The sequence below is a fragment of the Eschscholzia californica genome, unplaced genomic scaffold, assembly GCF_041429995.1.
Source record: "Eschscholzia californica isolate CP2 unplaced genomic scaffold, dmEscCali1.0.p SCAF_6, whole genome shotgun sequence".
NCBI classification, from domain to species: domain Eukaryota; kingdom Viridiplantae; phylum Streptophyta; class Magnoliopsida; order Ranunculales; family Papaveraceae; genus Eschscholzia; species Eschscholzia californica.
Genome location: NW_028238483.1, coordinates 23,029,635 through 23,044,879, shown reverse-complemented (window position 1 = coordinate 23,044,879; position 15,245 = coordinate 23,029,635). Strand labels below are relative to the sequence as shown.

Here is a 15,245-nt window from a genome sequence, read left to right as displayed (position 1 = left end):
GGTGTTGAAAGTGAAGATGAAAGGTAAAAATAAAGGCATTTAACAAAAAAAGAATTCTGGGAAAAAAAAGTTTGGGAGGGAAACTTCTTTTGTTTCCTCAAACCTCATCATCTTTTCTTCGCTCCGACAAAGACACTCACAAACTTCCATTGTCAGCTATCTAAAATATCTTTTTCTTCTTCTTGTCCTTCTTCGTCCTCTCTTCCCACTATCACCATTTGTCATAGCCACCATCACCACTTGTTGTAGCCACCAGCCACCACCTCTAATTCTCTCTCCTCCTCTTTACCTCTCTCTAGTTCTCCTTCGCTGACATGATCCCCGATGAGGGGGGAATTAGAGAGAGAGTGAGAGGCTATGAGAGAAGCCCAGAAATAGAGGGATGTAGAAAGAAAGAGAGAATCAGAAGCGTTGGTGGTTAGGGATGGCAATGGGTACCCATTTACTCAGATCCGAACTGAACTGTTTAAGCCGGTTCTGGGTCCTTATTTTCATACCAGATAAAGATTTTGTACCAAACGGGTATTATCCGATTGAAACCGAAAAGATTTAAATACTAATTGGGTATATCCGGCAGGGATCCAGTGGGCACCCGACTTTAATAAGTTACCAGTTGATACTTTTGTAAATTTTAAGGTATAAACTACTTATTATATGTTAACTATACTTTTGTAATCGATAATCAAAATATATTTAATAACAACTTCAAACACATAAAATTTGTTGTAAATTTTGATAGCACGATCTATCTATTATTAAATAAATTCTAATAAAAAATAATTGTCAACACTTAGTTATATAAGGTATAAATAATGTAATAAGTTTGTCGGGTTTTAGCCCACATCTTCATAATGTATCAATGCTTTGTAACGATTAACATAACAGAGTCGATTTCTTAAAATTAAAATAATTAGACTTTGATTTATTTCCTTTTTGACCCCCTACTTTCTGACCACCTTCTTTTTTGACCCTCTATTTTTCGTAAATTCAAATTTAGTCCCCTTTTGTTATCCGTCAGTCAACTTTAATGATTAATTTTGTTGTTTCCATAACTGTCTTTGTTATAAAAGTGATTTTGTAAATTCAAATTTGACCCCCTCTTAAATATGGATTGATTTACAAAAATTTCAACTTATTTAAAACAAACTAGGCGGCCAAAATAGAGTTTGTTTAAAAAACATTAAAAACACTTCTCTCGCCTCTCTGTTCCACATCATCACTCTCTTGCCACCTCATCATCACTCTCTCGGCACCTCATCATCTTCTGCAGCAATGGTCGCTGGCCAGCCAAAATTTCTGGTGACCATCAATTTTTTCTTCTCTCTCTTCTTGTTCTTTCACTCTTCTTTCTTTTCTCTTTCTTTTTTTCTCCCGCTCTCTCTTTTCTTCTCTCCCGTTCTCTCTCTCTAAATCAGACCTAGTTTCGTCTGGAAACCAGGGGCCTCCTTCGTCGAAGATTTAGATAAAGAGAGAAGAAAGGAAGGATGGGGAGAGAAGAAGAGAGAGAAAAGAAGAAGAAAAAGAAGAAGAAGAAGAAGAAGAGAGGGAGAAATAAAATAAATAAATTGATGGTCGTCGGAAATTTTGGTCGGCCGACGACCATCGCCGGAGAAGATGATGAGGTGGCGAGAGAGTGATGATGTGAAATAGAGAGGTGAGAGAAGTGTCTTTAATGTTTTTTTAAAACAAATTCTATTTTGGTCCCCTAGTCTGTTATAAATAAGTTGAAATTTCTAGGAATCAATCCATATTTAGAAGGGGACCAAATTTGAATTTACAAAATCACTTTTATAAAAGGACAATTATGAAAACAAAAAGATTAATCGCTAAAGTTAACTGACGGTGTTAACGAAAGGCGGCCAAATCTGAATTTACGAAAAACAGGTGGCTAAAAAGGAAGCTGGTCATAAAGAATAGGGTTTCCGTGATGCTAATGCGAAAAGATCTGGAGGAAAGGAGTTGAACGGTCTGGATAATATGCGGGCTGAATTTTCTGTATGATAAGGAGGAGAGAAGAATATTTTTGAGAATATCAACCCTAATTGAGAGGTTTATCATATTCTGGTGGTCGTACTGAAAATATCTTTGCTTTTTCTGGGATTCTCACCCTCAACTCCAATCACACACACACCACTGTTTCAGTCATCTTCTCTCTCTCTCTACTATATATAACCCTTAATCATTCAATCTATATAATTCAATAGAAAGGGTTTTCTGAGTTTCTACAAGGAAGGTCCCATGGCTGGAGAAAATGGTATTGTTAATTCTTCAGAGATTTCTGTTAAGAGCAATGATGTGGATAACAAACTACCTGAATGTTTGTCTTCTGTAATCCCTGGTTGGTTTTCTGAGATTAGCCCTATGTGGCCAGGTCAGTTTCTTCTTCTCATATTTTCATATTGGTAATCATGATTTTTGGCCTTCTTATCAGAAGATCGTTTCTTTTAATCACTGGGTTCTGTTTTTTTGCTTTTAATTTTTATGGGTTTCTCTTAGATTTTTCACTTTCTTCTGTTACAGTTCTTATTGATTGAAAAGAAGATGAAGAAAGCCCTGTTTGTTCATTATTGTCATAAGCTGTTTTTTTTGTTAGGTTTAGCCTAATCCAGAAGGGGATTTTCTACTAAAATCTATGATCATAATGCTTTTATCTTGGATACTTTTGATTGTTTGGGTTCTCCTTGAATGAATAAAAGGTGTGATCTTTTTGTGGAAGTACTTAATCTAGGGTATAATTAGATCTTTAGTACAGAGTTTTTTTCATATGTCCTGCTACTTGATCTACCTAAGTTTTCTATTCTATCAATCCTATTTGATAGCTTCTGATTTTATCCCCAATTATAACTTGATTGTTTTTTATATGTCTTTAATAACCTTCTTTGGCCTGTAATTAGGTTGAACAAGCAACAAATTTCCTCTATATATTGTTGTAATTAGGTTAAGAAGTCTTTAGGATATGCTTCTTGAATTTGGTAGTGAGTAATAGAACTTGTATAAGGTGTATACTTGATTTGTTGTATAGGTTGATTTCTCCTTTCAAGTTTTTCAATATAATCGTGATAAGTAAAAGTATCTAACTGATTATACGACTTTAGTGAATAACAATAATTCGTTTCACGCTTGGCAGGAGAAGCTCACTCATTAAAGGTAGAAAAGATATTGTTTCAGGGGAAGTCCCAATATCAAAACATCGTAATATTTCAGGTACTTGTACTTTTATTCACATGCCAAAGTTATTCGGTTCTAACCTAGTATCTCTGTACAAGCTAATTATGATGTTCTTCCTTCCAGTCTTCTACTTATGGGAAAGTTCTCGTCTTGGATGGGGTGATTCAAGTAACCGAAAGGGATGAATGCGCATACCAAGAAATGATTGCTCACCTCCCTCTTTGCTCTATCCCAAACCCTAAGAAGGTATTCTTATTGCTTTGAAATTAATTGTCATTTTATTTTAGTTTCATGTTCATACATAAGCGTCGTTTCCTTCTATTTATTCCTAACTATAGCAGTCCTTTTTCTAGCTCATATGGTAAAGCTTAATTTTTTTCAATAATATAGTACATCTTAATTCTGTGCTCCTTCCCGTTTCTGAAGGATGTCCGTTTAGTACTTTGCGTAACTGTTTAATTTTTGTTTCAGGTTTTGGTTATCGGAGGAGGGGACGGCGGCGTTCTTAGAGAAGTCTCTCGTCATTCTTCCGTTGATCAAATAGATATATGCGAAATTGATGGAATGGTTGTTGATGTAAGTAATTGAAAAATTATGAGCAGTTTGTTGTTTCATAGATGCAATACTAGGATGTATTTTGTGCCATCAAAGCGAAAAAATAAACAAACTGGACAGTTTGATAATCAATCTGTATTTGTTGCTAAACATTTTTCTCAGGTTTGTAAGCAATTCTTTCCGGACCTGGCAATCGGGTACGAGGATCCTCGTGTAAACCTCCACATTGGTGATGGTATGTTTACTGTTCCAAATTTTATCTACTCATCCGAAGAGATATTTGTGTAGATGGTTGATTCCATTCCTTGTGAAACTTCTATTAGGAGTTGCATTTTTGAAAGCTGTTCCTGAAGGTACCTATGATGCCGTCATTGTCGATTCTTCTGATCCAATAGGTAAATAGCTGATGTTCGAATTAGTCCATTAAAATCCATATAATGTGAAAATCATCGTCGAATTGATCCCTGAATACCTCTGATATTAAATTGTTATCTTGTAGAAAATAGATTAATAATATTTACAAAAACTTATAATTTCAATCAGGTCCAGCGCAAGAGCTTTTCGAGAAACCCTTCTTTGAGTCGGTGGCAAAGGCTCTCCGTCCTGGAGGAGTTGTTTGTACTCAAGCCGAAAGTATATGGCTTCATATGTACATTATCGAAGATATCGTTTCAAATTGTCGTCAAATATTTAAAGGCTCCGTCAATTATGCTTGGACAACTGTTCCTACTTACCCAAGGTTAGTTTTGCCTTTTTCCCGTTTATCTTTGCGGACATATGTATGTTCAAATTTCTGTTAATTGGAGAGAGCTTATCGTGTTGCAGTGGTGTTATTGGCTTTATGTTGTGCTCCACTGAAGGGCCAGCTGTTGATTTCAAGCATCCGGTGAACCCCATAGATGATATCGACGATAATCAGAAAACACCTTTGAAGTATTATAACAAAGAGGTAATTCTTTCTTTTTTATCTTAATATCTAGTTCTTCATCTTCTCGAATAATCTGTGAATATCCATATAACTTGCTTCTGTATTCTATTTCAGATACATGAAGCTGCATTCTGTTTACCTACTTTCGCCAAAAAGGTGATCGATTCAAAATCCAAGTGAAGGTCTTTAAGACCATCGACCGAACACGGATTCCCTTCACCCTAAGTGCAGTAATGGCAGATGATGGTGCAATAAGCTACATTTTTGGACTTGGTGTATTTTTATGGTTCTATTTGTTTCTTTCCCATTACTGTTTAGACAATGGATATCAACATTTAGCTAACTCATTCAGGTTCTATTTATGATAATAATAGTCTCCAGATGCCGGTTATTTATCAGATTTGCTTGTTTCGAAGGTTTTAAATTTGCTTCATTAGCCTTATTTTTTTAGGTCAGTAAATTGATTGCTTAGAAGTTTCAGCATTGTGATCTATACATTTTAATGAAATTTTTACTGATTTGAGTGATTGGGAAAGACTGGGAGGGTGTCTTAGTGAGAGAAAGTGGAGAGAGAAAGTATAGCATTCAAAAGAAAAGTAAGAGCCATTGCACCAGAATTGCATCATGTAACAAATCACATACTTCAGTACTTTACTATTGATGCTATCTATATAGTTTGTGCTTGTGAGAAACCAGAAAAGAAAGAACAGAACAGAACTGTTTCGGTATATTTGCCTAAAAGGTACTGTGTTAATATTCTCATGTATGACATGTAAAATGAAATCTATGTAAGAAATCGACTATACAAATAAATGATGCCGAGATATCAGAAAGTAAACACATTATGAACATACCAAGATCAGAAAGTATACACACATATATGCATCACCAGTTGTTTCAAATGTTGTGTTCTATGATACTGCGCCAATCACTTATGCTGCTGCTTTCGCCCATCCGTAGATGCCATGAAAAGTATGAAGACCCAAGTCAAGTGTTGCAAAACTGAAGTGAGGTTTCATCCATCTTGATCTCAAGAACCACCTCCCAAAGAAAATTCGATACTTGAACTACTTTTAGGACGTAGGTTGGAAGTGTTAGTAAGTCGATGAAGCAATTTGACAACCTCGACACTGTCATCTAGGTAATACTTAGCCTTACTTGGTTTCTGCCCAACTGTGCAATCAAAAATCTTGGGAACAGAAGGAAGCAGTGGATTAGAGGCTGAAGATAATACGCTCTCAAACATATCCTCATCGGACTTGTCATCTCCGATACACAAAACAAAATCTGGTGGATTTCCATTACTAATCATGCTTGAGAAAACCCTTTCTACAACCAAACCTTTACTTAGTCCCTGCATGAAATTCAGAAGGAGCTCAGTTACAATTCTAATGGAGCAAAGGAAATAGATTATATATATAAAGGGTGAGTTTTCACTTCTCATACCTGGGGTTTAACTTCAACAATTTGCTGGCCACTTTTAACAACAACTGGTTCATTTGCGAGTACACTTTCCAGATGATCTAACAGCTCCATGGCCTGACACGAACCAAAATCAAGGTCGGCGTCTTCATAATGCCAGACCAAGGCACTCACTTTGGTCTCTATATATGACCCATCAGTTGTTTCTGTATATATTCTCATGACAGGCTCTGCAATTCTTTTCCAATCAAAGTCAGCATGTACTGTGCTAGATTCCCAATCGGAATTCATACTCCACCTGCCAAAAAGAAAGGAAAATTATGTACTGTGCTGTATATATGTCTGAAAGAATTTTTCAATGTAATCTAAGGAAAGTTCATACCGCAAGAAGTACCCATGTTCAGATGCAATTCCTAGCTTTTCACATGAAGTAAACCATTCACTTAGAGAGCTCTTTCCTCTTCCACTAACAATAAACACAGTGTTCTTTGGATCACCACATAGACTATTAAGAACCGAGATAACCTCATCACTTGGTGATTTAATAATACTCCCTTGAGGGATGATAGTTCCATCATAATCCAGGAATATAACCCTTTTATTAGTTCTCTTATAAGCTGGAGCGATCTGATCGATATATAACTTTGTAAAATTTGGTGAACACGAAACAACTTTGAAACTTAAACCAAAGCCGATACCCCAGCACCTTTTTCTGTAATGGTCTTTACAAGCTCTTTCTAAGTCCTGCATGAAGCTTCGCGCCCAATAACTCACATCGTGTGAGCTAATATACTTATAATGCTTCTCATGACGGAGTTGCTTCTCAGAATCAGGAATGGTAATAGCCAAACTTAAGGCATCAGCTACAGCATCAATGTCCCATGGGTTAACCCTAATTGCCCCACTTAGAGATGGAGAACAACCTACGAACTCGGACACAACAAGCATACTTGAACGAGCGGGCCCTCTGCAGATACCCATCGCCTCGTCCATCTGAGATGTTCCTTGTCTACACACAGTATACTTGTATGCGACCAAGTTCATCCCGTCCCTGACAGCATTTACCACACAACATTCTGCCATGACAAAATATGCAATTTTTTCATAAAGAGGCACGCCATGGTCGATCAGAACAACCGGATCATAACCTGGTAGTCCATAAGTTTTATTTATCCTCATAGCAGTGGTATAAATTTCTCTTAGTGCTTCTTGAACATATTTTCCTGTACTTCTAGCAGGATTGACAATTTGAACTAGAACTACTTTTCCTTGTAGATCGATATTCTTCTGCAAAAGCTGCTCCATTGCTAGTAGCTTCAGACTGATACCTTTAAATATGTCCATATCGTCGACCCCCAAAATCAGCCTTTTCCCTTTGAACTCTTCTTGTATCTGCCTGACTTTTGTGAATGTGGAAGGTAGATTTAATACTGATTGGAGCCTCCCCATATGAACACCAACAGGCAAGATCTTAATGTAGACTGTCCTGCCAAAGTATTCAAGTCCAATATATCCTCGCTTACATTTATAGTCAATGCCAAGCAATCTACTACAGCAAGACAGGAAATGCCGTGCATAATCGTATGTATGAAAACCTACTAGATCAGAATTAAGTAGTGCTCTAAGAATTTCATCTCTGGCTGGGAAAGTACGATAGATTTCTGATGAGGGGAATGGGCTATGAAGGAAGAATCCAAGCTTGATACGGTTCAATCTTTTCCTTAAGAAAGTAGGGAGAATCATAAGATGATAATCATGAATCCAGACATAGTCGTTTTCGGAATTGACTACCCCCACCACCTTATCTGCAAATATTTTGTTTGCAGAAACATAAGCATTCCAAAGTGGTCGATCAAAACGATCACCATGATCCGGAGATATAGGCAGCGAATAATGGAAAAGAGGCCATAACTGCTGCTTACAAAATCCATGATAAAACTTCCTTTGAAGATCGGGAGTTAAGAAAGTTGGCACACAATTAAAATCATTCAGTAGTTTTTGTGCAACTTCTTCCTGTTCACTTGAAATAATATCAGCTTTCAGAGAACCCACATACATAACCTCTGCTTCTGGTGAAAATCCATCCTTCAATTGTAACAGAAGTGAATCCTCGTCTAAACTGAAGCACCATCCGCCAGATTCGATATCTCTGTCAGCAAGCAGTGGAAGCACATTTGCCACTATAATTATCCGATGTCGACCCTTACTTGAACAAACATCTGAATTCCCATCACTATTCCCATCACCATCCAAGTCAGACATACTTCCTGGGCTTGACATTACTCTCGAAAGGGTTTTAGGAGAAGAAAAATCCCCTACGAAGTCTATAATTCCTGCGTATATAGAATGAAACTTCCATTAGGAAACTAATGAAACAAGAAAACCTGAACAAAGATAACAAGAGAAGACGACGAAAGGGCTGAAAATCCAGAACAACAATCTAGTACTTTTCTACCACTTTTTAACATAAAGAAGCAAATTAAAGCAAGCCTGATTTATTCAGGAAGAATAATAAAACCACATAAAAAGATCATATAAATTCGACTAGAAATATAAATATGACTTCATGAAGCTGTATCAAACAGTATAATAATAAATAGTACGAATTAATTGAAGAAAATCAAACACTTTCAAGAATCTAAAAAGAACAAAACCAGAGGAAGAGAAAGATGAAACTGACCCAGATTATTATCCTAATTATCTGTATCAATCATCAGCTTTTAACAAATAAAGACACCCCAAATTGGAATTCTTATCCAAAACCAAGAGGGAAGAATTCATTCCCAAGAAAGAGAATAAATACTCGTAAAACTCCAAACCCAAAACTATTTATTTGTTTGTTTCTTCTACTTTTCTCTACCACTATTAGTTTCTTTAATAGAATCAAATCAAAAAAAGAAATTCTAGTCAATGATAATAATATATCTAACTAAAAGAATTAATGAATTCTTCATATCTTTATCAGCTAATAAAGGAAATTAGGTATATTTTCAATATAAAAAGAAAAGAAAGAAAAATTAGTGAGTTACCTTTCTTCTTCTCTAATATTTAGTACTTCTTTAATCCAGTAGCTCAAGATCTAATGTTGAACTGGAATATACAGTATCTGTAAGAAAAATACAGAATTTGAGATCTCAAAAGTTCGAAAAACAGAAAAAAAGTTAACCTAAAAAATTACTATTTCAAAGAAGTTATTATCTTTAAAGAATCAAATATAGTTAGTTTTTCGATCAAAGATTAAACCAAGCTAAGACAATGGCTTAACAGTTTCCTAAATCAATCCAGAAACTACGATAAAGAGAGAGAGAGAGAGACAAACCAGAGTGAAACGCAGAGGTTGAAAAGAAGTAGGGAATGAAGAAGAAGAAGAAGAAGATTCCGGCGAGTTTCAACGAAAGATTGGAAGGAAACCGGTGAAATACGTAAAAGACTCGTATGAGTAAGAGAAACGGCGGGAGAGAGGTTCTGTTTCTTTTTCTTTTCTTTTCTGTTCTTTATTGGACAGAGGAAGAACCGACGAGACTGAGAACTATTAAATGAAGAGAGAGAAATAGTAGTAGTTGCATGGAAGATCGGTTTGGATAATGTTTGTCTTCTTTTTGAAGAACTTTTGACAAGTCTTTCTTGTTACCAAATATGTTTTCTGCATGAGTAGTATTAGCCCATTTATATGTGAGTTGTGACTAAGTTCTATTTTATTTTCCTTTTCTAAAATTACTCAATATTTTCTTTCTTTCTTTCCCCTTTCTATTGAGGATATAAGCTAACAAAAGATAATTAAATATTGCCGAAAAACAGTCTCTTCACGTATAATGGAAGGGCGAAAGTGAGGGACAAAGGAAAGAAAGAGTTGAAGATCGAAAGGGAGAGATAAAGACTAGAGAGAGTGAAATAGAGGGGGGAGAAGGAGAATGTAAGAGTGGCGCGCAAGGAAAAGAGAGACCAAAGAAGAAAATACAAAGAAAAAAAGAAACTACGAAGAGAGAGAGAGAGTGAAGCAAAGCGTTAAGACAAATAAAGGACTATCCCAAACACAAACTCTTTCTTCCTTTTATGGAGAGTTGAGTTCTTTAATTGAAGACTATCACATACCTATTGTCTGAAAAATATAAAAGAATTTAAGAAATAAAAAGATATCTTAATACAATCGGGTTAGACTGTAACATAAGCGGTAAAATTGGAGGTTGCGGAATATTAAAGACGAGTTGGTTGTGACTTGTGGGAGCCTTTTATCTATTAGTCCAATCCTTCTTCACTTTGGTACCAACCTACCCTACCTCAAGGGTGAATAATTGGACATACTTTTATTTGGTAGGGGGAAACACCGACTACTATCCACCTTCGTTTTGGTCTATGTTTGTGGGTCCCCTTTTTTTACCTTTTAAAGGATGTGGTCGTTTGGTATAAGAGGGGTAGTGGAGCGGGACTTTCACAGACTTTCATAGACAAAATGTCCCGTAGACATTTCAAGACATTTCGGATGAGTTATTATAGACAACATGTGTTCATAGACATTTTCAAGACATTGAGAGTTTGTAGACAAAATGTCTTTATAGACATTTCAAGACATTTGATCCATAGACAAAATGTCCTCGGGACATTTTAAGATCTTGAGTCCATTGACAAAATGTGTAATGCATATTATATTTGTGCTAATCAAAAATATATTTTTCGACTTTTGTAGACACCTGTGAATATTTGTGGACATTGATGGACATTTGGTAGATATTTATTATTTTAATATTATTATTATTATTTAATCACATGAAATAATATATTAATACTAACATTTCAAAAATATATTTTTCGACTTTCGTAAACATCTGTGAATATTTGTGGACATTGATGGACATTTGGTAGATATTTATTATTTTAATATTATTATTATTTTTTAATTACATGAAATAATATATTTATACTAACATTTCAAAAATATATTTTTCGACTTTCGTAGACATCTGTAAATATTGTGGACATTGATGGACATTTGGTAGACATTTACTATTTTAATATTATTATTATTGTTTAATCACATGAAATAATATGTTTATACTAACATTTCAAAAATATATTTTTCGACTTTCGTAGACATCTGTGAATATTTGTGGACATTGATGGACATTTGGTAGACATTTATTATTTTAATATTATTATCATTGTTTAATCACATGAAATAATATATTTATACTAACATTTCAAAAATATATTTTTCGACTTTCGTAAACATCTGTGAATATTTGTGGACATTGATGGACATTTGGTAGACATTTATTATTTTAATATTATTATTGTTGTTTGATCACATGATGGACTTCAAATGTCTCTTGTTTTTTGAAAGACATTTTGGCTTCCATATTTGTCCCAAGTCCTTTACAAATTCATCAAACTATGAAGTCCACCAAAGTCTGGGACATATTTTGTCTACAATCGAATGCCTCGGACTTTCATAGACTCTCAAATGTCTGGATTTGAATGCCTCAGACTTTCGTGGACTCTCAAATGTCTGGATTTGAATGCCTCAGACTTTCGTGGACTCTCAAATGTCTAGATTTGAATGCCTCAGACTTTCGCGGACTCTCAAGAGTCCGCGAAAGTCTTTCTCCACTACCCCCCTTAAATCTTGTGTTCAAATCTTTCATAAAAGAAAAGAAAGAAGAAAGCAAATGGCGTAATTGTAATTCACAAAAATAAGGGGGGCATTTCTGTCACATAAATCCAATCAGACCAATTGTAGAGAGAGAAATGTCAAATGAGTGTGCAGGAGGAGAGGGAGGTGGGGACCGTGGGGTTGGTTGGTCGGTCTTACTTAAACTGGTTGCGGCGTTCCCAGTCGCCCCTATTCTCCTGGATAAATCTGGCATGCGATAATGAATCGGTTGAAAGTTTGGTCGCCCTGTTTCTTCTCATCTCTATCCAAAAAGATGATGACATTTAAAATGGTTGTGGGACACATCAATTTCAAAGAAATGTTATAAAACTTTTGACCAACTGTAATTTTTTGTTCGACCTGTTTATCCATCAAATTTTGTCATAATTATGTGGATGAGTATAATTTATAAAGATAATATAAAGTTATATTCTTTTTAAATTATGCCCCTTCGCATACTCCCACTACAGATTCGTTCAGCAGATGGTCTCGTATTGGATCACTTTTCGTTTATGATATTCTATGATAGTTCTTGGGGTTATTCGTTTTGTAATTTTTTTTGTTCTTCTTACTAAAATATCATATCTACTTCTATTTCCATCTTTTTCACTTCCCGACCACTACCATCTCTCTCTTTCCCTCACTGTTCCGACTAACGAAAGGTTTCCTTCACTCAAAACTTAAGGTTAAAATACTATGATTGACAAGAAGGCGCTATAAGTTATTAAGAAAAAGTGTGTTCTGACTTCGTCCTCTGTCCATTTATTTCATGAAGTTAAGCGGAAAATAAACATAAAAGAATAAATGAAGACACATGCATTCTAGATGGAACAGCGAAAAAATGATCTAGCTGAGATGTTCAATACTAGACGTGCTGCATAAATATCATGGACAACTAACATAATTATAATTATAAATGTATTTGGATTTGGTCGTTTACTCATTCTTAATATATTAAAAAAATCAAAGGCTAAAATAGATGACCATATTTGATCTTCTTTGGGATTATCTCCAAAACCATGTTGGGTTTTAAAGTAGAAATAAGAAAAAGCATGGGATATGCACTTCGAAATAAATATATAACAAGGAGATATCAAATATGCTTCTCGAAAGAGGGAATTTTGTATTACAAATCAAATTTGAATAACATAATACATTGTGATGTTTATCCAAGAAAAAAATGTTGATAAGGTTGGACTAGTTATTTGATAAATTAATAAAAAGAACAAGACAAGGAAAAGATTGTCATAAAAAAAAATTAGGTTGGATTTGGAATAAGATCATATTTCTACCTATAGTTGACTAGTTGAGGGTCTGCTAATATTTTATGATTTTCTTTTCTGGGACTAAACAAAATTACAAATTATAAAAATATGTAGTATTTATTAATTGTCCACCTTAAAATTTAAAGATATATAATTAAGTAGGGTGATTCTATAGGCACCATGGAAAACGGCTGTAGGCTGATGACCATCGCATTGACTCGCGGGAATGGCCATTGACCCGAGATCTCTGTAAGCACCCGGTCTACTAAGCTGGGTGAAGTTCACCTTCATTTTTTTCGGTCTTCTTCTTCCAATGAATTGTTAAGGTTAACTTTTGCTAAATCAAAATCACCTACATAAGATAGAAGAGATTGAGATTTAAGATATAGTTCAGTTACAGACATGGAGAGAGGGTAGAAGAGATTGAAATTCAAGAAATAGTTTAGCAACTCTTTCGTGCTTTGGATTATCTTCATCACCATTGTCCAAAAATTATTGGTCCATTTTGATTTCAAACTAAGAACATCTCCAATGGGACACTCAATCTCTAACACTTAGAGTGCTACATATGACTTTTTAGAGTTTTTGTTAAAAAACCATCTCCAATGGAACACTTTGTTAGACACTCTAATATGAGGTGGACACATTTATTATAGAGTGTTTAGAGAGAGAAACTCTAAAATGAGAGTGTCTACTTGAGACTCTTTAAGTGTTACTTTAAAATTCCAACCAATAGAAAACCTTGCTTTTCAACTACTTTTTATTTATTGGATTGAAGAGGGACATGTGTTTTAAGCATAGAGACTTTAGATATCTCCATTGCAGACCAACAAAAATTAGAGTGTCTCTATATTGACATTTAGGAAAGAGAATCTCTATTGACACTTGACAATTAGGATTTATAGAGTGTTTATCAGAGTGTCCCATTGGAGATGCTCTAAGCAATTTCCTTCTTGATGATCGGTTAATTGATTATGCGGATGATTTTGGTTTAGCAAAAATTATATCGATAGATCAAAACATTATCAAGACGCGTTAGGGTCAACCGTTAAAGGGGCTGAGTGCTTACAAAATTACCGGCCACAATAGACTTCCTAGCTGTTGGGTTGCCTGCTAATAGCCTCGTCTGTTTACAATCGTTTAGGTGGGTGCTTTTAGAAGCACCCAATTAAGTCTATAACAAAGAAGCTAGATTCCAAAGATAAAAGAAGTTTAAGAAAATGTGAAAGTTTCACAAAATGGAGACATGGTACCACTAGTCTAGGATCAAAAAGAACTAAAGGGCCGTTTGATACGTGTGAAAATGTGAGTAAGAAAGTCGTTTTCTCAAGAAAATCAGTTTTCCTCTATTTGGTTGGCGACTTTGTCTTTGGGTAAGAAAATCGTTTTTTTAAAGAGAAAAATAGTGTGCAAATGGTCTAATTTTTTTTCCCACCTTTTAGATGGGAAGGTTGATTTCTCACTTTCTTTCTCTCCTCCCATAACTCTCTCCTCCCGTAACTTTCTCTCTCTATTTCTCTCCTACCGTAACTCACTCGGTTCATCTCTGTCCAATTATTAAATAAAACCGAATTAATAAATAGGTTAAAATTCTAAAGGCACCCCTTAAATGCCTAACATTTATACATTGGTTAAAGGCCCAATTAATAAATAAAACCTAATTAATAAACATTTGTCTAAAGGCACCCCCTTAAATGTCTAACATTTATATATTGATTAAAGGCCCAATTAATAAATAAAACTTAATTAATAAGTTTTTTTCCAAAGGCACTCCTTTTCTCACCTTTTTATCAAACACTTAAAATTTGCTTTTGAGGTAAGAAATCTCTTTTCTATCTAATGGGAAAAAAAAACCGTTTTCTTACCCATATATTTTCTCGCGTATCAAAAGGACCCTAAAGCTTCATTCATGTGAAAATGTTTGAATGAGAAAATGATTATTTTTTCTAATGGGGAAGAAAATCAAAATTTCCACATGTAAAATTATGAATTAAGTGTTTGACAAGGAGTTTTATTTTTATTTTTTTTAATTTGGGCCAGAATTTCCTTAGGTTTTGGTTCAACAACCCACTCAAGGGAAGGGAAAAGTTACAAATACACACCGTTTTCAAAAAACCTAGACATAGTTTTGAGCAGTCTACCTGAAATCGCGAGTTTCCAAGCCCAACCATTCATTTTGTTTAAAAGATAAAAAACCACCATCGACGGTTCCCACCGCGGGCGAAAGAGAAGATAATGTGAAAACAAATTCTCGTTTTCC

At 35.0% G+C, this 15,245-nt stretch overlaps 2 protein-coding genes across 2 annotated transcripts; one reads left to right on the top strand and one right to left on the bottom strand.

The window, feature by feature from the left end:
- Nucleotides 1-1,916: 1,916 nt before the first annotated feature.
- Nucleotides 1,917-5,049, top strand: LOC147532591 (spermidine synthase 1-like). The gene is made up of 9 exons (XM_086645712.1): nucleotides 1,917-2,371; nucleotides 3,128-3,204; nucleotides 3,292-3,414; nucleotides 3,640-3,744; nucleotides 3,886-3,958; nucleotides 4,047-4,118; nucleotides 4,267-4,462; nucleotides 4,549-4,672; nucleotides 4,766-5,049. The coding sequence occupies exons 1-9, from the start codon at nucleotides 2,239-2,241 to the stop codon at nucleotides 4,829-4,831; spliced, it is 969 nt and encodes a 322-aa protein (XP_086501838.1). The 5' UTR covers nucleotides 1,917-2,238; the 3' UTR covers nucleotides 4,832-5,049.
- A 311-nt stretch (nucleotides 5,050-5,360) lies between these two features.
- On the bottom strand, nucleotides 5,361-10,280 carry LOC147532590 (putative alpha,alpha-trehalose-phosphate synthase [UDP-forming] 9). Its single transcript, XM_086645711.1, has 5 exons — nucleotides 9,393-10,280; nucleotides 9,103-9,179; nucleotides 6,456-8,406; nucleotides 6,098-6,371; nucleotides 5,361-6,005 (listed from the first exon to the last, which is right to left on the bottom strand). The coding sequence occupies exons 3-5, from the start codon at nucleotides 8,351-8,353 to the stop codon at nucleotides 5,682-5,684; spliced, it is 2,496 nt and encodes an 831-aa protein (XP_086501837.1). The 5' UTR covers nucleotides 8,354-8,406; nucleotides 9,103-9,179; nucleotides 9,393-10,280; the 3' UTR covers nucleotides 5,361-5,681.
- Between the last annotated feature and the right edge of the window lie 4,965 nt (nucleotides 10,281-15,245).

Bases quoted from the DNA above. Each gene is read 5' to 3' on its own strand.
- LOC147532590 (XM_086645711.1), bottom strand. From the start codon at position 8,353: ATGTCAAGCCCAGGAAGTATGTCTGACTTGGATGGTGATGGGAATAGT. The intron at 6,372-6,455 runs GTATGAACTTTC...TCTTTTTGGCAG, and splicing joins GAACATGGGTACTTCTTGCG to GTGGAGTATGAATTCCGATT. The intron at 6,006-6,097 runs GTATGAGAAGTG...AATTTCATGCAG, and splicing joins TTGTTGAAGTTAAACCCCAG to GGACTAAGTAAAGGTTTGGT.
- LOC147532591 (XM_086645712.1), top strand. From the start codon at position 2,239: ATGGCTGGAGAAAATGGTATTGTTAATTCTTCAGAGATTTCTGTTAAG. The intron at 2,372-3,127 runs GTCAGTTTCTTC...CACGCTTGGCAG, and splicing joins GATTAGCCCTATGTGGCCAG to GAGAAGCTCACTCATTAAAG. The intron at 4,463-4,548 runs GTTAGTTTTGCC...ATCGTGTTGCAG, and splicing joins ACTGTTCCTACTTACCCAAG to TGGTGTTATTGGCTTTATGT.